Source organism: Myodes glareolus, chromosome 6, assembly GCF_982192425.1.
Source record: "Myodes glareolus chromosome 6, mMyoGla1.1, whole genome shotgun sequence".
NCBI lineage: Eukaryota > Metazoa > Chordata > Mammalia > Rodentia > Cricetidae > Myodes > Myodes glareolus.
This window is the reverse complement of record NC_142031.1, coordinates 44800078-44824452: the sequence shown is the minus strand read 5'-3', so window position 1 is coordinate 44824452 and position 24375 is coordinate 44800078. Positions and strand designations below refer to the sequence as shown.

The 24375-nt window shown below is 38.2% G+C and overlaps 1 pseudogene and 1 gene segment (V, D, J or C); one reads left to right on the top strand and one right to left on the bottom strand.

The window, feature by feature from the left end:
* Positions 1-19176: 19176 nt before the first annotated feature.
* LOC148121780 (sorting nexin-25 pseudogene) lies at positions 19177-22130 on the bottom strand (annotated as a pseudogene).
* A 24-nt stretch (positions 22131-22154) lies between these two features.
* LOC148121779 (immunoglobulin kappa chain variable 12-41-like) lies at positions 22155-22649 on the top strand. The segment is given in 2 exon segments: positions 22155-22203; positions 22327-22649. Coding segments are annotated over 2 exon segments (372 nt in total).
* The last annotated feature ends 1726 nt before the right edge of the window (positions 22650-24375 follow it).

The following is a 24375-nucleotide window of genomic DNA, read 5'->3' as shown; positions in this document are numbered from 1 at the left end:
TCCTAGACCTGGAGGGAGAGGGGCGGAACTTGAACTTCTCACAGGGCAGGAAACCCTGACTGATCTTAGGACTGTAGAGGGAGGAGGAGAGGGAGTGGAGGGAGAGGAGGAGAGGGTGTGGCGGGAATGGGAGGATATGGGGAGTAGCGTAGGGAGTGAAAATTTTTATAAATAAATAAATATATAAATTTTAAAAAAAGAAAAAAATGGAAAAAAATAATAATAATTTTAAAAAAGAAAATATAAACCAAGGACCGACTGGATATGAAAAATCTAGGTAAATGAACAGAGATTACAGAGACAAGCATAAGAACAATACAAGAAATTGAAGAGACCATGGATGCAAGCCCAGACTATTATACCCAGCAAAGCTTTTGTTCACCATCAATGGAGAAAACAAAATATTCCAGGATAAAAATAAATTTAAAGAATACATAGCCAGCCACAAATCCATCCTTACAGAAAGTAATAGAAGGAAGGTCACAACCCAAGGAAACCAACAATGCTCACAATAACTCAGACATCTAGCAAACCTTCACCAGCACAACTCAAAGAAGGGAAACACATGAACTCTAATAAAAAAAAACAGAGATAACAACCACTGGTCATTAATATCACTTAATATCAATTGACTCAATTCACCTATAAAAAGGCACAGGTCAAGAGATTGGATGCAAAAACAGAATCCAACATTCTGCTATTTCCAAGAAACATACCTCAACCACAAAGACAGACATATACTCAGAGTAAAGGATTGGGAAAAGGTTTTCCAATCAAATGGACCCATGAAACAAGCAGGTGTGGCTATACTAATTTCTAACAAAATTGACTTCAAACTAAAAGCAATCAGAAGAGATGGAGATGAACACTTTATACTCATAACAGGAACAATTCATCAGGATGCAGTCTCAATCCTGAATATCTATGCCCCTAATATAAAAGCACTCACTTATGTAAAAGAAACATTTCAAGAACTCAAGGCAGACATCAAACCACCCACAATAATCGTAGGAGACTTCAGCACTCTGCTCTCACCAATGGACAGATCAATCAGAGAGAAACCTAACAGAGAAATAAGAGAATTAATGGAGGTAATGAATCAATGAACTTAACACACATCTATACAACATCCCACCCAAATAGGAAAGAATATACCTTCTTCTCAGCATCTCATGGAACCGTCTCGAAAAGGGATCACATACTCAGTAACAAAGCCAACTTCCACAGGTACAAAAAAAATTAGTAACTACCTGTGTTTTATCGGATTATCATGGAATAAATTTAGAATTTAACAATAATTCTACCCACAGAAAGACAACAGACTCATGGAAGCTTAACAGTCAACTACTGAACCACTCTTGGATCAAGGAAGAAATAAATAAAGAAATTAAAGTCTTCCTTGAATTCAACTAAAATAAAGACACAACATACTCAAACCTATGGGACACTATGAAAGCAGTGCTAAGAGGAAAGTTCATAGCTCTAAGTGCCCACATTAAAAAAAATGGAGAAAACTCACATTAGAGACTTAACAGCACAGCTGATAGCTCCAGAAAAATAAAAGAAGTAGACTCACCCAGAAGAAGTGGAAGACTAGAAATAATTAAACTGGGGGCTGAAAGCAACAAAATAGAAACACAGAAAACCATCCAAAGAATCAATGAAACAAGGAGCTGGTTCTTTGAGAAAGTCAACAAGATTAACAAAATTTTTATCCAAACTAATCAAAAGGCAGAGAGAAAACATGCAAATTAATTAACAAGATCAGAAATGAAGAGGGGGATATAACAACAGACACTGAGGAAATTCAGAGAATCATTAGGTCTTTCTACAAAAGCTTATATGCCAGAAAGTTGGAAAATGTAAGAGACATGGACCTGTTCTTGGATAAATACAATATACCAAAATTAAATCAAGACCAGGTGAACAATTTAAATAGACCGATAAGTTGGGAGGAAATAGAAGATGTCATAAAAAACCTCCCAACCAAAAAGAACCCAGGACCTGATGATTTGAATGTAGAGTTTTATCAGAACTTCCAAGAAGAGCTGATACTATATTTCTTAATGTGTTTCACATAATAGAATTAGAGGAGTCATTGTGAAACTCTTCTTATGAAGCTACAGTCACCCTGATTCTAAAACCATATAGAAGCCCAACCAAGAAAGAGAATTACAGACCAATCTCACTCATGAAAATTGATGCAAAAATTCTCAATAAAATTCTGGCAAACAGGATCCATGAACATATCAAAAAATATCAATTACGATCAAGTAGCCTTCATCCCAGAGATGCAGGGCAGTTCAACATATGAAAATTTATCAATGTAATCCATCATATAAACAAACTGATAGAAAAAATCATATGATCATTTAATTAGATGCGGAAAAAGCATTTGACAAAATTCAACACCCCTTTATAATAAAGGTTTTGAAGAAGTTAGGGATACAAGGATCATACCTAAATATACTAGAATCAATATATAGCAAGTAAACAGCTAATATCAAATCAAGTGGAGAGAAACTCAAGCCCATTCCACTAGAATCAGGAGCAAGACAAGGCTGTCCACTCCCGCCGTATCTCTTCAACATAGTATTTGAAGTTCTAGCAAAAGCAATAAGACAACATAGGGAGATCAAGGGGATTCGAATCAAAAAGGGAGAATTCAAACTTTTTATTTGCAGACGGTATGATAGAGTACATCAGAGACCCCAAAAACTCTACCGAAGAACTCCTACAGCAGATAAATACCTTCAGTGATGTGGCATGTTATAAGATCAACTCAAAATTCAGTAGCCCTTCGAAACACAAAGGATAGAAAAGCAGAAAGGTAAATCAGGGAAACTTCACCTTTTACAATAGCCACAAATAGCATAAAGTATTTTGGGGTAACTCTCACCAAAGAAGTGAAAGATCTATTTGATAAGAACTTTAAAGCATTGAAGAAATAAATTGAAGTGGACACCAGAAAATGGAAGGATCTCCCTTGCTCTTGGATGTGTAGGATCAACACTGTAAAAATGTAAAAATTATACCAAAAGCAATCTATAAATTCAATGCAATCCCCACTAAAATCCCAAAAAAATTCTTCACAGACCTTGAGAGAACAATATCAACTTAATATGGAAAAACAAAATACCCAGGATAGCCAAAAACAATCGTATACAATAAAGGAACTTCTGGAGGCTTTACAATCCCTGACTTCAAACTCTATTACAGAGCTGCAGTAATGAAAACAGCTTGGTATTGGTATAAAAACAGAGAAGTCGACCAATGAAATTGAATAGAAGACGCAGATATTAACTCACACACCTATGAACACCTAATTTTTGACAAAGGAGTTAAAAGTATACAATGGAAGAAAGAAAGCATCTTCAACAAATGATGCTGACATAACTGGATATCAACATGTGGAAGAATGAAAATAGATCCATATCTATCCCCATGCACAAAACTCAAGTCATAAGGATCAAAGACCTCAACATAAAACCAACCATACTGAACTTCATTGAAGAGAAAATGGGAAGTGTACATGAACACATTGGCACAGGAGACCACTTCCTACATATAACCCCAGTAGCACAGACAATGAGGGCAACAATGAATAAATGGGACCTCCTGAAACTGAGAAGCTTCTGTAAAGCAAAGGACACTGTCATTAAGAAAAAGAGACAACCTACTGACTGGGAGAATATCGTCACCAACCCCACATTAGACAAAGGTCTGGCCTCCAAAATATGTAAAGATTTCAAGAAAGTAGACTTTAAAATGCTAATTAACTGAATTAAAGAGTGGGGCACTGAACTGAACCTCCTCAACAGAAGAAGTTCAAATTGCCAAAAGACACTTTAGGTCATGCTCAACCTCCTAAGTAATCAGGGAAATGCAAATCAAAACAACTTTGAGATACCATCTTACACCTGTCAGAATGGCTAAAATCAAAAGCACCAATGATAGCCTGTGCTGGATAGGTTATGGAGTAAGGGGAACACTCATCCACATTGCAACCACATTGGAAATCAATGAGTCAGGTTCTCAGGAAATTCGGCATCAACCTACCCCAGGATCCAGCAATACCATTCTTGGGAATATACCCAAGAGATGCCCTATCATACTACAAAAGCATTTGCTCAGCTATGTTCATAGCAGCATTATTTGTAATAGCCAGTACTTGGAAACAGCCTAGATGCCCCTCAATGGAAGAATGAATAAAGAAATTGTGGAATATATATGCATTAGAGTACTACTTAGCGGTAAAAAGCAATGACATCTTGAATTTTGCATGGAAATGGATGGAAATAGAAAACACTATCCTCAGTGAGGTAACCCAGACCCAATAAGATGAAAATGGTATGTACTCACTCATAAATGCATTCTAGCCATAAATAAAGGACATTGAGCCTACAATTCGGGATCCTAGAGAAGCTAAATAAGGTGAACCCTACAAAAAACATATAGATATCCTTCTGGTTATTGGAAGCAAACAAGATTGTCAGGAAAAAATTGGGAGCTTGGTGGTAGGGGTGGGGTGGAGGTAAGGGGAGATGTGTAGAGAGAATGGAGAAGGGGATGATGGGGAGAACTTAGGGGAATGGAATAGTGGGGATGGAGGAAGGGTGGATATGGGAGCAGGGAAGATGATATCTTAATTAAGGGAGTCATTTTAGGGTTCGCAAGAGACTTGACTCTAGAGAGGTTCCCAGGTGTCCATGGAGATGTCCCCAGCTATTTCCTTGGGCAGCTGAGGGGAGGGAGCCTGAAGTGACCCTATCCTATAACCATACCAATGAATATCTTGCATATCACCATAGAATCTTCATCTGGAGAGGGATGGAGATAGAGACTGAGACCCACATTGTAGCACTGGACTGAGCTCCCAAGGTCCAAATGAGGAGCAGAAGGAGGGAGAACATGAGAAAGGAAGTCAGGACCCCGAGGGAAGGGGGAGGAACTCGAACTTTCCACAGGGCAGGAAACCCTGACTGCTCTTAGGACTGGAGAGGGAGGAGGAGAGGGAGTGGGGGGAATTGGAGAGTATTGGGAGGAGGGAGAAAGAGGAAATTTTATAAATGAATAAACAAGTAAATTTAAAAAAAAAGAATCACTGATAGAGATATTATATTTGAACATATTTTAGAATAAATTTTAAAAATGAAGGAAGCCTTGATCCAATAAAAGTTGTGATTAAAAACAAAAAAAAGCCTATACTCCACAAAATTGGAAAATGTATAAGAAATGGACAATTTTTAGATAGATACCATACACCAAAATTAAAAATTAAATCAAGACCAGGTAAACAATTTAAATAGGCCTATAATTCTCAAGAAAATAGAAGTTGTCTTAAAAACTTCCCAACAAAAAAAAAACCCAGTGCTCAAGTTCCCTGTGAATTTGAAGAACTTAAAACAATTTATTATTTATTTATATTTAGTTTTCTAATTGTTATTTATTTATAACTGGTCCTAATCATAGTTTATTAAATAGTAATGCATATAATGAACTGTATGGGATATTCAAGAGTGTTTTCTTATGTGGCTTTATTTTAGGTGATCCTATACAACTACATACCAATGAAGTTTCTGAAAAAAAATGGGTTAGGTTATTTGGTAGGATCTGTGTGTCAACTGATCTTTTAACCTACAACACTTTTGATCTACATGGTATTACTTGGCATGGTTCCTCTGTAAGACATAATTTCTGTGGATTTGGTCAGAAAGCGTTTGTAGAAATTCACACACTCTCCATATTTTTGAATCTTTCTAAATGCCTTCTTATCATAGTTACCTTATTTCTGAGAGCAAAAACTGTGCATATTTATGTGATGTATGCTTTTTGTGTTTACACAGGTGTTTCTGACTGCACTGACACAAATTTTCCTTTTTTTGTGATAAAGCAGAGTGTGGAATAGCCTCTCTTTGACTTTCCATGAGGATTTTTGTTTGGTTGGTTTAATTTTGAAAGTAGAGTGGGAACTGCATCAGTTGATTTCCTTGTGTTTTTTTTTTTCTGTTAGGCACCAATTTAGCAAATTACCCATTTCTCGAGAAGATGCATATATGAACACATTTTCTCTATTCAACAACACCAGCCTCAGTACCGAAACCACTGTAAAAAATATGAATAAAAGAAACAGGTTGCCAGGCTCTTGATCCCCTTAAGCATCCACAATGTCCCCAGTCCTTTGGGCATTTCTGTGAAACTGAACTGATCATATTTCATTGGCACAGCCTCTGGAAATTGCTTACCCTGAAAATTCAGTTTTCAGAGATAAAGCAAAGCTTCCCCCAGAAACTTAATTCTGTTTATAACCAGTATTGCTGAGGAGAATCAGAAGTCTAAGCTACTCTTAAAATCAGCAAGAGCTAAAATGTTGCATTCAGGATAACTGTTATAAAATCAATGTTATGATTCTTTCTCTTTCAGAAATGTGTGGTTCCAACATTTGATTTCTAATGAAATACCTCTGAAAATATATGAGTTCCTGATTACATACTGGTGGACTCGTTTTCCAAGGATTTTTGTACTCAGATCCATTTAATTAGACCACAATGGATAAGTAAAAAATGAGTTGAGAAACTACCATATCTGGGGTAGGCAGACCTGCGCTCCAGGATTTCCACTACACTTTACAATCATCTTAGCTGTGCATTACCACCAGAAAATAGAAACTAAACACTGCAGAGTAGAACTTCTTATCCATGTAGGTCAAATTAAGCCTAGTTATACGGAAACATGTGAGGCATACTCTGAACCAGAAGCATATAGCAGTATAGAGAAAAAAAACTAAACATGCCCCCCCAAAAACCACTTTATCAACTTAAATACTACAATTAAATGAAATGACACATGTGTTTATGAGTCAAGAACATCCTTGCCTACACCCTGCTGTTTTTATATTTACTCCTGAGAAAGCACAGGCATGCTTTTAAGAAAATGAACTTAGAAAAGAGAAGTTTGTAGTCTGAGATAGAGACTAGACTGAAAGATGGATTTGTTGGTGCCAACTGTCAATTTACTGTTCCTCAATGTAGAGAGTGAAAAACGACAGGGTTCAAGCTCAAACTCAGCATTGTTTCCCTCATGAAAGTGTTAGTTTAAAATCTGTACCTCTCTCTTTTTTTCTTTTCCTTCCTTCCTTTTATTTTATTTTTTCCTTTCTTCCTTTTTTCTTTTCTTCCTTCCTTCCTTTCTTATTTCTTCCATTCCTTTTCTCCTTTTCCTGTCCATCCTCTACTTTTTGTCATCATAATTTTCTTCTCTGCATAGTGTGTAATAAAAAGATACACTGGGAGATTGCTTTCTACTAACTACTTTTTTTCTTTCCTTCCTTAGTATTAAATGGAGAAACAATTATCACCCAGTCTCTAATATCCCTTTCTTTTCTCAAGGAGAGAGAGGGTCACTAGAACCTGCAGGACTGGCTCAAGTGGCATCCCTACTAATTTATGCTGTAACCATGAGTAATTGAGAGGCACCCCTATGCTCTTAATTTATGGCACATTCAAACTAGCTCCTGGAGACACAGCTGTTTCAATATCATGGAGGATGAAGATGTTTCCACTCACTACTGTTAACAGAAAAATAGTATCCCATTCATATAGCTCTATCTACAAATCAGAACAAAAACCCTTTTCAACTTCTCAGAACCCTGCTGCTTTTCCCTCAGAAGATTAAATAAGGTCAAGGGTTTTAATGATTGTGACAAATTCTGCCAATACTTCTGCAACAGAAAAAGACAGAGTTTTACTCATGGGCCTTAAGCCTTACCTCCCCGCAAAGAAGAAGGAAGAATGTCCAGATGGTGATAATGGGATAAAACAACCAGAGATCCCTTCATTGTGAAATATTTGTGAATATTTGAGAGCCGTGATTCAGATTTCCTGAACTGGGCCCTGACACACTCAAAATCATTAGGATTTTGAGAAAGTATATAGAAATTTAAGAATTTATATTTTTATAACTTTTTCAAAGTAATTGAATAACATCATCTCTATCTTAGAGTAAGTGTCCATCAGTGATGGTCTCTGTCTTAATAGAGTACAAAACAATGAAAGTAGAATTTTCTGTCACCTTTTCGTGCAGTATGGAATATTGATGCTGTCATCTTACTGTATTTTTGTAGAATGTACAACACTGTGAAAATGGGTCTGTCTAACAAACAAACACTAATGTAAGAAAGTTGTAGAACTTTGAAATTATAACAAAAATCTTAGTTATACTATTGAAAGTGTAGCTTGAAAATATTGTATTATCTAATCCTTAAATTTTATATTTTAGAAGTATACACAAACATACACACTAGCATATAGAGGTACTTAAACATATTCATACACAAAAATAATTGAAGTAAATAACTTTAAAACACCAATATTTCCTAACTGGTTTCAAAAATCAATTTGTGCCTTATCTCCCTGGCTACTCCAAAGGGGTGGCTTCCCCCAGCTAAACCCTCTCTCCTCCTACACCATCCCAGCTTTCTGCCTGGAACCCCTACCCTTCCTCTCTCCCTTTTTTGGGGCTTAAATTCCTCCAAATCAGCCTGGGTGGGTGCTGTGGCCGGGACAGGCGGTGAGTGCAAACGGGAGGGAGTCCCTTTGTTCTAAAAGCCTGCCTGCAGAAAGGTAAGACTGCAGGCAGGGAGACTTCTGACCAGCGAGTGGTTCTGATCCTGTAGCAGAAGATACAATGGAGGGGTAAGTGTGTTCCTGACTGCCACACAAGTCCGGAAAGGGAACACACAATCTTTCCGCCATCCTTATCTCCCTGGCTACTCCAAAGGGGTGGCTTCCCCCAGCTAAACCCGCTCTCCTCCTACTCCATCCTGGTTTTCTGCCTGGAACCCCTACCCTTCCTCTCTCCCTTTTTCTGGGCTTAAATTCCTCCAACTCATCCTGGGTGGGCGCCGCTGCCGGGACAGGTGGTGAGTGCAAATGGAATGGAGTCCCTTTGTTTTAATAGCCTGCCTGCAGCAAGGTAGGACTGCAGGCAAAGTAATTCCTGGATAGCAAAGGGCACTAATCCAGTAGCAAAAGACCCAGCGGAGGGAAGAACCATTGGAGAGCATCTGAAGGAAGAGATGGGCAGGCGCCAAGGCAAGAATTCCTCCAACAATCTGAAAAACAACATGAAAACACCAGATCCCAGCGATCTTACGACAGGACTTGAACACCCTATTCTGGAAGAAGTGGAAAACAGTGTCATTATGAAAGCAATAGAGTCTCTTAAACAGGGTATGAATAACTCGCTTAAAGAAATAGAAGAGAAATATAACAAAAAGGTGGAAGAAATGAGTAAAGAAATGGAAGAGAAATATAAAAAAAGTATGAAGAAATAAGTAAGTTCATAAATGATACCCTGGGAAACAAAGGAAAAACTATCAAACAGGTAATTGAATCAATTCAAAAATTGAAAACTGAAATGAAGGCAAGGAAAAAAAACACAAACCGAGGGCTGGCTGGATATGGAAAATCTAGGTAAACAAACAGAGACTTCAGGAACAAGCATAACCAATAGAATACAAGAGATAGAAGAATGAATCTCAGATTATGAAGACACCACAGAGAAAATAAACGCTATGACCAAAGAAAACAGCAAATCCAACAAATTCTCATCACAAAACATTCAGGATATATGGGACATAATAAAAAAAACCTAATCTAAGAATAATAGGGGTAGAAGAAGGAGAAGAATTGCAGATCAAAGGTCCAGGAAATATATTCAACAAAATTATAGAAGACAATTTTTTCATCCTAAAGAACAATATTCCTATAAAGGTTCAAGAAACATACAGAACACCGAATAGACTGGATCAGAAAAAAACATCCCCTCGCCATATAATAATCAAAACACAAAGCATTCAGATTAAAGAAAGGATATTAAGAGCAGCAAAGGAAAAAGGTCAAGTAACTTATAAAGGTAAACCTATCAGACTTACACCAGACTTTTCTATGGAAACCATGAAAGTCAGAAGGTCCTGGATAGAGGTACTGCAGAAACTAAGAGATCATGGATGCAAGCCCAGACTACTATACCCAGCCAGGCTATTGTTCACTATCAACAGAGAAAGCAAAATATTCCAGGATAAAAACAAATTTAAACAATATGTAGCTACTAATCCAGCCTTACAGATAATATTAGAAGGAAAATTACAACCCAAGGAATCCAACATTCCCAAAACTGCCTACAATAACTTAGACATCTAGAGACCCTTCACAAGCACAACGCAAAGAAGGAAAACACATACACTCTACTACCCAAAAGAAATGACCGGAGTCAACAAACACTGGTCATTAATATCACTTAATATCAATGGACTCAATTCACCTATAAAGAGGCACAGACTTAGAGATTGGATACGAAAACAGGATCCAACATTCTACTGTTTACAAGAAACACACCTAAACAACAAAGACAGACACCTACTCAGAGTAAAGGGTTGGGAAAAGGTTTTCCAAGCAAATTGACGTATGAAACAAGCAGGTGTGGCCATTCGAATATCTAACAAAATCGACTTCAAACTAAAGTCAATCAGAAGAGATGGTGATGGACATTTCATACTCATAACTGGAACAATTCATCTGGAAGAAGTCTCAATCCTGAATATCTATGCCCCTAGTATAAAGGCACCCACATATGTGAAAGAAACACTTCTAGAACTCAAGGCAGTCATCAAACCACACACACTAATAGTAGGAGACTTCAACACTCCTCTTTCACCAATGGACAGGTCAATCAGACAGAAACCGAATAGAGAAAGAAGAGATTTAATGGAGGTATTGAATCAAATGGACTTAACAGATATCTATAGAACATTCCACCCAAATAGGAAAGAATATACCTTCTTCTCTGTAGCTCATGGAACCTTCTCAAAAATTGACCACATACTCGGTAACAAAGCAAACTTCCACAAATACAAAAAAAATATTAGTAACCACTTTTGTCTTGTCAGATCAACATGGATTAAAATTAGAATTCAACAACAATGCTTCCCCCAGGAAGCCAACAAACATATGGAAGTTGAACAGTCAGCTACTAAAACACCTCTGGGTCAAGGAAGAAATAAAGAAAGAAATTAAAGTCTTCCTTGAATTTAATGAAAGCAAAGACACAACGTACTCAAACCTATGGGACACTATGAAAGCAGTGCTAAGAGGAAAGTTCATAGCACTAAGTGCCCAATTAAAGAAAACGGAGAAAGCACACATTGGAGACTTAACAGCACACTTGAAAGTTCTAGAAAAAAAAGCTGATGCACCCAGGAGGAGTAGAAGACTGGAAATAATCAGACAGATGGCTGAAATCAACAAAATAGAAATACAGAAAACAATCCAAAGAATCAATGAAACAAAAAGCTGGATCTTGGACAAAATCAACAAGATTGACAAACCCCTATCCAAACTAATCAAACGGCAGAGAGAGAACATACAAATTTATAAGATCAGAAATGAAAAAGGGAACATAACCGCAGACACACAGGAAATTCAGAGAATCATTAGATCTTACTACAAAAGCCTGTATGCCACAAAATTGGAAAATGTAAAAGAAATGGACATCTTTTTAGATAAGTACCATATACCAAAGTTGAACCAAGACCAGGTGAACAATCTAAATAGACCTGATAGTCACGAATAATTAAAAGCTGTTATCAAAAATCTCCCTACCAAAAAAAGCCCAGGACCAGATGGTTTCTATGCCGAATTCTTCCAGAAATTCCAGGAAGAATTAATACCTATACTCCTTAATGTATTCCACAATATAGAAACAGAAGAGTCATTGCCAAACTCCTTTTAAGAATCTAGAGTTACCCTGATACCAAAACCACACAAAGACACAACCAAGAGAGAGAATTACAGGCCAATCTCACTCATGAACATTGACACGAAAATTCTCAATAAAATACTGGCAAACCGAATCCAAGAACACATTAGAAAAATTATCCATTATGATCAATGGGGCTTCATCACAGAGATGCAGGGCTGGTTCAACATACGAAAATCTATCAATGTAATCGATCATATAAATAATCTGAAAGAAAAAAAAAACTGTATGATCATTTCATTGGATGCTGAAAAACCATTTGACAAAATTCAACACCCCTTTATGATAAATGTGTTGGAGCAATTGGGGATACAAGGATCATATCCAAATTTAATAAAAGCTATATACAGCAAGCCGACATCTAACATCAAATTGAATGGAGAGAAACTCAAAACTATTCCACTAAAATCAGGAACATGACAAGGCTGTCCACTCTCTCCATACCTCTTCAATATAGTGCTTGAAGTTCTAGCAATAGCAATAAGACAACATAAGGGGATCAAGTTGATCCAAATTGGAAAGGATGAAGTTAAGTTTTCATTATTTGCAGATGATAAGATAGTGTCCATAAGCGACCCCAAAAAGTCCATCAAAGAACTCCTAGAGCTGATAAACACCTTTAGGATTTTGGCAGGATACAAGATCAACTCCAAAAAAATCGGTTGCCCTCCTATACACAAAGAATAAAAAAGCAGAGAGAGATATCAGAGAAACATCACCTTTCATGATAGCCACAAATAGCATAAAATATCTTGGTGTAACTATAACAAAGAAAGTGAAAGACATATTTGACAAGAACTTTAGGTCTTTGAAGAAAGAAATTGAGGAAGATATCAGAAAATGGAAAGATCTCCCTTGCTCTTGGATTGGGAGGATTAACATAGTAAAAATGGCAATTCTATGAAAACCAATCTCTAGATTTAATGCAATCCCCATCAAAATTCCATCGAAATTCTTCACAGACCTTGAGAGAACAATAATCAAGTTTTTATGGCAAAACAAAAAAACCAGGATAGCCAAAACAATCTTATACAATAAAGGAACCTCTGGAGGCATTACCATCTGTGACTTCAAACTCAATTACAGAGCTACACTATTGAAAACAGCTTGGTATTGGCATAACAACAGAGAAGTCGACCTATGGAATCAAATAGAAGACCCGGATATTAACCCACAAACCTATGAACACCTGATTTTCGACAAGGGATCTAATTTATACAATGGAAGAAGGAAAGCATCTTCAACAAATGGTGCTGGCATAACTGGATGTCAACCTGCAGAAGAATGAAAGTAGATCCATATCTATCACCATGCACAAAACACAAGTCCAAATGGATTAAAGACATTAATATTAATCTGACCACTTTGAACCTGATAGAAGAGAAAGTGGGAAGTAGTCTACAAGACATAGGCACAGGAGACCTCTTCCTAGGTAGAACCCCAGTAGCACATACAATAAGAAAAACAATGAATAAATGGGACCTCCTGAAACTGAGAAGCTTCTGTAAAGCAAAGGACACTGTCAGTAAGACAAAAAGGCTACCTTCGGACTGGGAAAAGATCTTCACCAACCCCTCATCAGACAAAAGTCTGATCTCCAAAATCTATAAACAACTCAAAAACTAGACACGAAAACTCTAATTAACCCAATTAAAAAATGAGGTACTGAACTGAACAGATGAAGTTTAAATGGCCAAGAGACATGTAAGGTCATGCTCAACCTCCTTGGTGATCAGGAAAATGCAAATAAAAACAACTTTGAGATACCATCTTACACCTGTCAGAATAGCCAAACTCAAAAACACCAATTATAGCCTATTTTGGAAAGGATGTGGAGTGAGGGGAATACTCATTAATTGTTGGTGGGAATGCAAACTTGTGCAGCCACTGTGGAAATCAGTGTGGCGATTCCTCAGAAAACTGGGAGTCAACCTCCCTCAGGACCCAGCAATTCCACTCTTGTGAATATACCCAAGAGATGCCCTATCATACTACAAAAGCATTTGTTCAACTATGTTCATTGCAGCACTGTTTGTATAAGCCAGATCCTGGAAACAACCTAGGTGCCCCCTAACAGAAGAATGGACAAAAAAGATGTGGAACATATACACTTTAGAGTTCTACTCAGTGGTAAAAAACAATGACATCTTGAATTTTGCATGCAAATGGATGGAAATAGAAAACACTTTACAGAGTGAGGTAACCCAGACCCAAAAAGAGGAATATGGTATATACTCACTCATAAGTGGATTCTAGCCATAATTAAAGGTCTTTGAGGCTATAATTCGTGATCCATGTTCCGCTAAATATGAAGTTGAAGAAAATCATATAGTTATCCTCCTGGATATTGGAATTAGACAAAATTGCCAGGCAATCTTGGGTGCATGGGGCATGGGGGTGTTGAAGTAAGGGGAGATTGTTGGAAAGAAGGGAGAGGGGGAGGATTGGGGATGGCTAAGGGGAATGGGATGGGAAGGAGGGGGGAAGGATGGACGTGGAAGTGGGGAGGTGTGTATCTCAACTAAGGGAGTCATTTTGGGGTTTGCAAGAGACTTGATTCTGGAGGGGTTCCCAGGCCCAAGGAAAGGTTCCTAGATAGTTCCCTGGGCAGCGGAGGAGAGGGTGCCTGAACTGGCCTTAGCCAATAACCATACTGATGAATATTTTGTATATCACCATAGAACCTTCATCTGGCGATGGATGGAGATAGAGACAGAGACACACATTGGAACACTGGACTTAACTCCCTAGGTCCAAATGAGAAGCAGATGGAGGGAGAGCGTGAGCAAGAAAGACTGGATCGGAGGGAACCTTCATCCGACGATGGATGGAGATGGAGATGCAGACCTACATTGGAACACTGGACTGAGCCCCCAAGGTTCAAATGAGGAGCGGAAGGAGGGAGAACATGAAAAAGGAAGCCAAGACCGCGAGGGGTGCATTCACCCACTGATACAAGGGGACTGGTCTGGTGGGAGCTCACCAGGGCCAGCTGGACTCGGACTGAACGAGCGTGTGATTGGGCTGGATTCTCTGAATGTGGCTGGCATGGGTGCTGACTTGGAGGCCATTGACAATGGCGCTGGGTCTTGTTTCATCTGTATGTGCTGGCTCTCTGGGATCCTGGGCTGTTTGGATGCTCACCTTCCTGGACCTGGACAGAGGGAGGGAGGAACTTGGACTTCCCATGGGGCAGGATGCCCTGACTGCTCTTGGGTCTGGAGAGGGAGGAGGGGAGGGAGAGTGGGGAGTGGGAGGGTATTGGGAGGAGGGGAGGAATTTGGACTTTCCATGGGGCAGGATGCCCTGACTGCTCTTGGGACTGGAGAGGGAGGAGGATAGGGTTTAGGGGGAATGGGAGGGTAGTGGGAGGAGGGGAGGAAGTGAAATTTTTTTATAAATAAACGAATAAATAAATAAAAGAAAAGAAATAAACTACCAGGCAACGTTCACTTAATGCGGAATTTCTAAAACAGGGTCCTTTTTGATAGTAGGCAAGAAGTTCATCAACTAAGTTACATCCCAGCATAACATTTTCTTAACATCATACAAGGACTCCATAGGTGGGTGTTCTGTACATATTTATGCCTTACAATCTTTACATTATGCTTACTAATATTTCTTAAACATTCACCAGAAGAAACTGTCCAAGGTTCAAATAACTATTTTTTTTTCTGAGAGTCTTATAGTTGCCATTGATCATTATCTATTCTTTTCCATGCTTCAGTTGGCAGAGTTCTGTTTTCATTTTTGCTGTTTCTGTAGCAGAAGCAGGCATCAGTACATGTCTATCAATCAAGAGGATCAGTATTTGGATGACTGTCCAGTAAAACTCTTATACTATGAACTAGAGCAATTTCTAGTCTTTGATTCACTTTCATCCAGCATTTTCTCCTAGTCCCTCCCACTTGTGTGAGTAGGGTCTAACATTTCATATCCACAGTTAGCCAGTGGAGACTAGAGGTCCTGACAATTCTTTGTTTTCTAGATGGAGAAAAGCCTGTCGAAGGACATTAGCCCTGAACAGCAACCTTCCTAAACAGGAAAATTAGTATCACATGTTTCCTTTTCCAGCCATCCACTGTAGCCCAGTGTAGAACTGTTGCAACTGCTGAATTACAGATCCTCTTAACCTGAATGGAGGGTACTAGTTCGCATTCTAAATAGTTTACACACTTGAGAACTGTTGTGTGGCATTTTATTTTTTGTTTAGACAAATAAAGTTTCCTTGAAAGCAGAGATCAGAGCTAGCCACTAGTTAACCATAGAGGTTTGTAAGACTGTAGAAGGAGGACAGGAAATGGTAAGGTAGGGCTAATACAGGATCTCTGCTCTTTTTGGACCAAGGAACTGAAAAGGTAGGGAGTAAATGACAGCTGCCCTTGTTCACTGATATTCCAGGTTTTGACCCCAATATTTGACTCCTGATTTTTATTGTTAATATTAATTATGTTTATTCATCGCTTGTTACCCAACTCAGGGCATGAAAGCACAAGATAACTTCTTGACCCTGGCTTTGTAAGTATGCTGCCAGAGTCAGCTCATTATTATTCTCTTGCCTCAATTACTCTGCCCAGATCTGGTATTTTGCAGTTTCTACTGCATTTGCCACAGGGTCCAAACAGCACTGGAGTTAGGCCCTCAGCATGACAGGTCTGCCTTCAGGCAGTTTCTGCCACAAATGCTTCTCCACAATCCTGTGTGTTTTTCAGAACAATGGCTCACTCTCTCCTGTGAGTTGTGGGCCTTCTAGGACCCATCCTTAGGCTGCTGCCACACTATGTAGTTGCATTGACAATCGCTTGGGCTTCTCCTGTTGTTATAACCACCACATGGTTTCAGCTCAGAACAACACACTAGCACTGCAGCTATGTACCACCTGAGTTCCCCACTCAGATGTGCTATGCAGTAGCAGCCAAGCTCATGTTCTACCATCATTTTCAGCAGATTACGTAAAACAATAGGAGTTAATTAGTTAAATGAAATTGTTTTCCTGGTTCAAAATGCAATCACTATTACAATTTAGGAATTTACATCTCTGTATGATTACACGATGGATGTTTTAAAAACAAAAGAATCAAATGAAGGGACAATTAACTTAGCTGGGATTTAAACAATACCAATTATAAATATTATTGGTTTGGTAATTCTTGTTTTGTACTTATAAAATTTGGTTGATATGAGTGCTATGAAAAATTTACTAGAGAAAATATTGATATATTGACTGATAAGTTACAAACCTATAAATACATACTAAAATAGATAATAAAGATATTCCGACAAAGGGAGACAGATTTAAAGGAGAAATAACCTCATCATAAAATTATAAAATTAAAAAGGAACAGCCCAGGATTTTCAAGCAATCAATTTTAATTTATCTAGTCACTTTATGGTGACAACTGTCAAATGACAGGTATTCCCAAGGCTATGTAAGTGCTGACTGGATTTCTGTAGAAATGATAAGTTTGATGAAATTTAAAGAATTAATACTCTCAAATGATATGTATATAATTTTTGTAAAGCAGATGTTAAATTCATCTGCTTCTGGTCAACTAGGAACAGAATTATCCCACACGACTTGAAATATTTGGTTACAGCAGTGTTGGACCCTAGTCCTCAATTGCAGTGGTGGACCCAGACAGGATATTTTTAGAAACATTTTTTCTAATCCAAACAGAAGGTCCTTGCCTTGTAGAGTATGCAGAAGGTGTGGTAAAGGCTGTTATTGGACTAATGAATGCAGATCAGCAAAGGACAGAAAATGGGGAAATGCCTTCTGAAGCTTTTCACAGACCCCTGTGTCAAATTTGGTTCTCCTCGGAGCAATTAAATGACCTTGTGCCTATTCCAAAAAAATTATTTTTCTCTGGATGATCGAACAGCTTTAGAAGAGCAAAAATTTTAGGAGATACCATAAAGCCAATGTTATAAAGATAAGATTTGAGCAAGAGAGATCTCTCGATTAGAAGAGGCGATAGTTCATGAAACAGCATGATCATTCAATTCAAACTTACTTATGAGACTAACAAATGCTTTTCATTTGATCAGATATAACTTCCAAAAAAAAAGGAAATTACTAAACAATATGGCTGGGCAGGGTTTTATTTTTGTCTTTCCAGGAGAATGAAGGTGTCCAGCTAAGGAATTTGAAGACCACTGAACAAATGAGACATCTGAAGAAAAAGGATGAATCATCCAGGGAAATTGACCCAAGAACTAGAGTAATTTGACCTACTGATATATATCATCTCCAACAGGATAAAATTTCATAAATCTTCTGAAATGCTTGTTTCTGCTGCTCACTGCAAACATACAATGCAATTTTTTAATGTACTCCAAGTCCAATTAAAAACTAAAGCTAGTTGTGGAGTTGGAGTGTAGCTCTGTCTTTCTCTAAGCTCAAGCATGTTTGTGACAAGAAAATTCAAAATCTCTATCTCAGGTCAGAAAAGATGCCTTGTGTGGGACAGAAGTAAAACCAGCGTTAAGGAACCATTCCATTGTCACTAATCTCATAATCCTTTGAATTTAATTTGACTCTTTAAAACTTTTCTTAAGGCATATATATCATCTCCAAATGTGTGTTTTACATCTATATAATTATACATACATTATACAAATATAAAGTATGTATTTTATAATATATAAATATAATTTATAAATATATGAATTATTTATCAAAACTTGATATGTAAGTATATGTAAATTTTAGCCATAACAATAATGGTATAAGTACTAACAAATTCTAGAAAAAGGCTAAATCTAGTTTTCTGTATATGATTTCTGGTATTTATCAGGTAACTAGGAACTAAGTTTTTGTCCACTGTATATACATAAAAAAAATGGTCCTCTTTGAGATCTGATGCATATATTTAAAATGTTTAAGTATTCAGCAGTGAATCATGACCATGCCAAATAGCAACTCTTAAAGTCTACAAAAGGAGGATGGGGACTCACACTGATGATGTCACTGGTACTTTGGAAATGTCACTAAGTTGACAAACTTCACCCAAAGATCAGCTTTGGACTAAAAACTTCTCAGGACAATTTCGTGGTAGCAAACTGAGATTTTCAAGCTTCACAGACTACTCTAGCCGAGACTTGAGACAAACTGAGACTTTTCCCATCACCCAGAGACTTGACAGAAAATGATACAGCTAGTTCTCTCAGGCTTTGGCAATTACCTTAATTTTTGAGATTCCTCTAAAAATGACATTGCCCCCAGAAAAAGAAAGTAATTTTAAGAATATGATGCCTACATTCCATAGAGTTTGTGTGAACAATTATTTGGTCCTTCAACAAGTTATGGATATTTGTCATTTTGGGGGGGTGTTTGTTGCAATTTGTTATTGGTAATGATCAGGGAAAAAGCTGAACAAAGGAGATTAGATGCAGGTGGTGTATCCATGGCATTTCTCTGACTCTCAAGAGGTCAGTTTTCATGGTAGCTGACTCCTTACCCTTGTGTCTCTTCAACTGAGGGAAGCTGCTAATTGTAGTTGCCTGGATTATTTCCACTACAATTTGATACCTGAGCTGCTTCAAGAAATCCACATCAGAGTTGATGAGCTTGATGAACTCCTCGAAAGAAGGATCATATTGGCTCTCTTGTGGTGTTCATTCATCTGCTTTCTGTACTCCAACTGTGCAAGGAGCATTTGGTTAATGTCATCAGGATTCCTCAGTAATTCTAATTCTGGCTTCAAGACTTTCGTCGTGAGAACTTCTGCGAGCATTATACATAAGTTGAGAGACTGGATATCCTTCACAGGGAGAAACTAAAACACCAGAACCCTAATACACATTTGAAGGAACTTACTTCATCTTGCGAGTCCTTCAAGCATGCATGCAACACGTTAGGCCTTGGCTGTTCTTCATGTCTGTCATTAGCAGGTTTCAGGTCACAGAAGTAAGTGAGCAAAGCTTTTACAACATCATGTGACTCAGTTTGTGGTGAATCTGCTTGGCAATTTCTCAAAAGTTTTCTAAGAGCACATTGTACAGCTGTCCTTCATCTCTGCTGAGGCTCCTGTACCAGTAGAGAATGTAGTCTCTATAGCTATAGTCGGACACATCTTTCAGAGCTCTGTCAATACGGTGAGAAACGACCACTCTTCTTTCTGTCCTAAGCTGTCCCTTGTGGATATCCACAAACGGGCTCTGCAGCAGACAGCGGACGGCCATGGCCAGGCAGCTCCAGGAAGAGGAGAAGTCCAGTGGCCCCAGAGCGCCAGCTCCAGCACCAAGAGAGCAGTATCCCCAGCAGCCAGGAGGACTGGCGCCTCTCAGGTACAGACTGAGGCACAGCAACTAGGTGCCTTAAGCAGCGCCTGCCATTGGTTCCCAACCCGGTACCAGGCAGCGCAGCACCAAAGTGGCCAGGGAGACCATGACCAGGGATCTCCGCCAATCCCCTCCTAGCAGCTGCCGCCTGCCACCCATCTGCAGAGCCCAGGGCGGCAAGGCCTGGGTCTGTGGGTGTGCGACCGCAGGGGACGTCACTGCTCTCGATGGTGGCATCGAAATGTATTCTGCTTCCTGGGCAGCTGGCGCGGCCTTGGTCTGTTGATAGGACAGAACTTAGGTAGAGGAGGAAGACAGAACTGAATTCTGGAAGGAAGAAGGCAAAGTCAGTACTCTTAACTTCTGAGCCATCTTTTCAGTCATTTTAACAGACCAAGGCATTTTCTTTATTCATTAACCAAGAAAAGCAACACACGAACAGAAAGACCTCACACACCATTGTAATATCTCCGTTGTGGTCTCAAAGGATTCTTTTATATCTCCCAAAGCTACAAGCACGTCAGAGTCATCATTGCCATTGATTTCCAGGTCAATCAATTTCTTAACATATCTACCTACTTATTTGTAGATGAACATGATAATGTAGTTCCACACTAGCTCAGAATGGGGTATAATAAAGGGTTCTTAATTTAGGGGTAGACTGACAGAGATCTACAGTCCTCTCTATGGGTGGAGAACAGGAACCAAATATAGCAGCAGAGAAAAAGAGAGAGAGAGAGAGAGAGAGAGAGAGAGAGAGAGAGAGAGAGAGAGAGAACGCATACATGTTTCTAGTACCCAAGACCATGCACAAACTTGGTCCAGCATCTCAATAGCCATCAGATAAAGGAGTTCCTCAGCACTTGATTGTAGTTCATGAGTAGTTGAGTTGTCATAAATAAGTAAAATAAAACTATTTGTCTGAAAAAAATGAGTTATGTGAGACACTGTCCTTCTACACAAACCATGCCTTTCGATATTATTCTATTTCTCTTCTGAGAATCATTATTAGTAAGAAGTTGCTTGGTGAATTGTTGAGATAAGGCCCAATGCATGTATCTACAAAATACTCCCATATGCAAGGCTCAAGGAACATTTTGGGAAAGAAGGTAGAATATTTAGAAAAGTTAGAGCATCAGTGATTTTGCCCTGAGGTTATATTTCCGAGTAATATCAAAAGCTATTCCTATAAAATCTCACCAACATGAAAGCCCAAATGTGATCTGAATAAGTAGAACACCAGTGAACCTGCCAAAGTAGATGGGGAAAAGTCATTAGGCTTCAACTCTATATAAAGAACTATAGAAAACTAAATAAAGCTGGGAGAAGTCTTGTTCCTAGGAAAAAGCACAGCAATCAGTTGTCCATGGCCCAATGATTTACTTGAAAACATACATACAACCCAACAGTGCTGTGTATTCATTTTGCATGTATATGTATAAATTTAATAAATTTATGTATGTATATACTTATATATACATACATTTGTGAAATGAATTAATACTTTAAAAAGGCCTAGAATTGCAAGAAGACTAGGAAAAAGTATTTAGTATTTAGGAATCATTAGTGTGAGGAAAGCCAGGGAAGAATTTTATTGGTATAATTAAAACTCAGTCTTACATAAAAACAGTAAAATAGATGAATATCACCTCATTAACAACATCTACAGATACCTATGAAAGGATCTTGTAACCATTTATATACTGTTTAATATGGTGCCATATGTCAAAGCCCATGACGTGGAGGGGAATTGAATAGGAAAACATATATTGAAAATGAGAGAAATCAAAAGAGGTGCAACTCATAGACTGGTGTTATTCTTTGGTTTCCAAACAGGACTATATTCCGTATAAATAAACCTGTATTGCCTCTGTGATCTGCAACACAAAAGGTTCACAGGTCTTTAATAAATCACTGACCTGACCAATCCTGTGACTGTACACAGACTTGCTGATTTGCATGTGTTCATAACACCACCCATTATCATGAGGATTCCTTCATAATCTGGTCACACCTTGTGCTGGAGTCATTCTCACACTGGTCACAGAACAGACATGAGGGTCCCAACTCAACTCCTGGGGTTGCTGCTGCTCTGGTTTACAGGTAAGGAAAACAGCATTGGAAATTTAATCAGCTGCCTCTGGTCAGTGCTTCCTGGTCTCAGGGAAAGTCCTCTTATAATAGAATTAATTGTGTGGAAACATGTTTTCAATTTTCCAATCTCAGGTGCAAGATGTGACATCCAGATGACCCAGTCTCCAGCCTTCCTGACTGCATCCCTGGGAGACAGTGTCACCATCACTTGCCGGGCAAGTGAGGGTATTTATAATGCTTTAGCATGGTATCAGCAGAAACCAGGGAATCCTCCTAAGCTCCTGATCTATAGTGCAAAAAGCTTGGCAGATGGGGTTCCATCAAGGTTCAGTGGCAGTGGATCTAGCACACAGTATTCTCTCAAGATTGGTGATCTGCAGCCTGAAGATATTGCAACTTATTATTGTCAACAAGGTTGGAGTACTCCTCCCACAGTGATACAAGTCATGACATAAACTGTCACGGGAAGCAGAAGTGAGAGTCAAGGCTGTTGAAATTCCTCCTTCTGTGTTTTTTCTATAGGTATCAGAGAAACTTTTTTAAGTTTCTAAAACCTGACCATCAGATCTTCTGCGAGGGTATCAACTCTTATCATATGCATGGATGAGAGAAGGCTTTAGTGAACTGTTAATTTCTCTAATTATTAAAAAGGCAGTTATCTTTGATACTTTACTATTGCTTTGACAATAGTAAAGTATCCAAGATATTTTCTTTATATAAGAAAGCCTTTAATTTGGGGACTCAGAGTTTCTGGTTTTGCTACAAAGAAAGAACATTCATATGGAGTTTCTTCAAAGGGCATTATCTTCTTCTAAATAGATACAAGGTGTCAGTAGCAGATATGTTACACTGTCATGAAAAGCCTCATGCTACTAAAACTTTTAAATACAAGATTCTGTATATCTCTGAAGTGTCTTAAGACCACATATTTATCTAAAATATATCTGTTTAACCTTGAAAACATACTTAACTGTAGTAAAATGAGTGGTGGGCCACTTCTGGGTCCTACTCCACTTAACATAACTACAAGTTTTATTATTATAGATAACTAATAAACACTATTTCTTAATTTTACATTATATTTTCATTATTGAGATTCATAGGTGCAAAACTTTAAACAAAAGTAGAAACATATATATATATGTAATAGCAAAAATATTCATAAATTTTTATCAATATACAAAAATCTATACCCAAGGTAAAATATTTAAGACTAGTATTTGCTCTTGTAGTTTAAAAGTCGATTCAAAAACCTATCTTCTTATGCTATCATTTCTGTATTTCCCAATTTTCTTTTCAGAATGATATCCATGATGCTAATTTCCTCTTTCTTTCTTTCTTTCTTTCTTTCTTTCTTTCTTTCTTTCTTTCTTTCTTTCTTTCTTCCTTCCTTCCTTCCTTCCTTCCTTCTTTCCTTCCTTCCTTCCTTCTTTCCTTCCTTCCTTTCTTCCTTCCTTCCATTCTTTCTTTCTTTTTTACTTTCTTTCATTTTTGGGGGGGTTCGAGACAAGATTTCTTTGAAGTTTTGGAGCCTGTCCTGAAAGTAACTCTTGTAGACCAGGTTGGCCTCAAACTCATAGAGATCCTCCTGCCTCTGCCTCCCAAGTGCTGGGATTAAAGGTGTGCACCACCACCGCCTGGCTAATTTCCTTTTCTTAGTACCCTCCCTAATTATGGCCAAAACCAACTTGTGACCAACTCTCATAAATGATAACAAATATCAATAACCCATTGAGTGACCAAAAAAGTACCAAAAACCCAGCTCTTGGAAAACTGTGGGTCATGTTCTCTAGATTGTTTCTTATGTGATGGGCACTGGAATAATTAGGGGTCCCTGAAAAAAATTAAGATAATGTTCAAGTTCTAAAGAAATGAGCTGTTGTCCAGTTTCAGTGTGAATGGATAATGCAAGGCTTATCTAATGTTTTGAATGGTAGTCTGGGAGTCTGGACCATTTCAACCAGTAGTTTTTAAATACTTCTGAATTCAGAACTCTGAGAAAACAGAATTCTGGGAGGATGGATCACCTGGGATACTCTTTTTTATAAGTGTATGGTATCCTTGTTCTGTCTTGTAGTTTCTTAATTTATTTGCTTATGTCTGTAGTCAGGATTTTCAGAGGTGTCTCCCCAAATAAAATCTGATCTTCTCTTTTTATTATTTATTTTTTTAAAAATACGT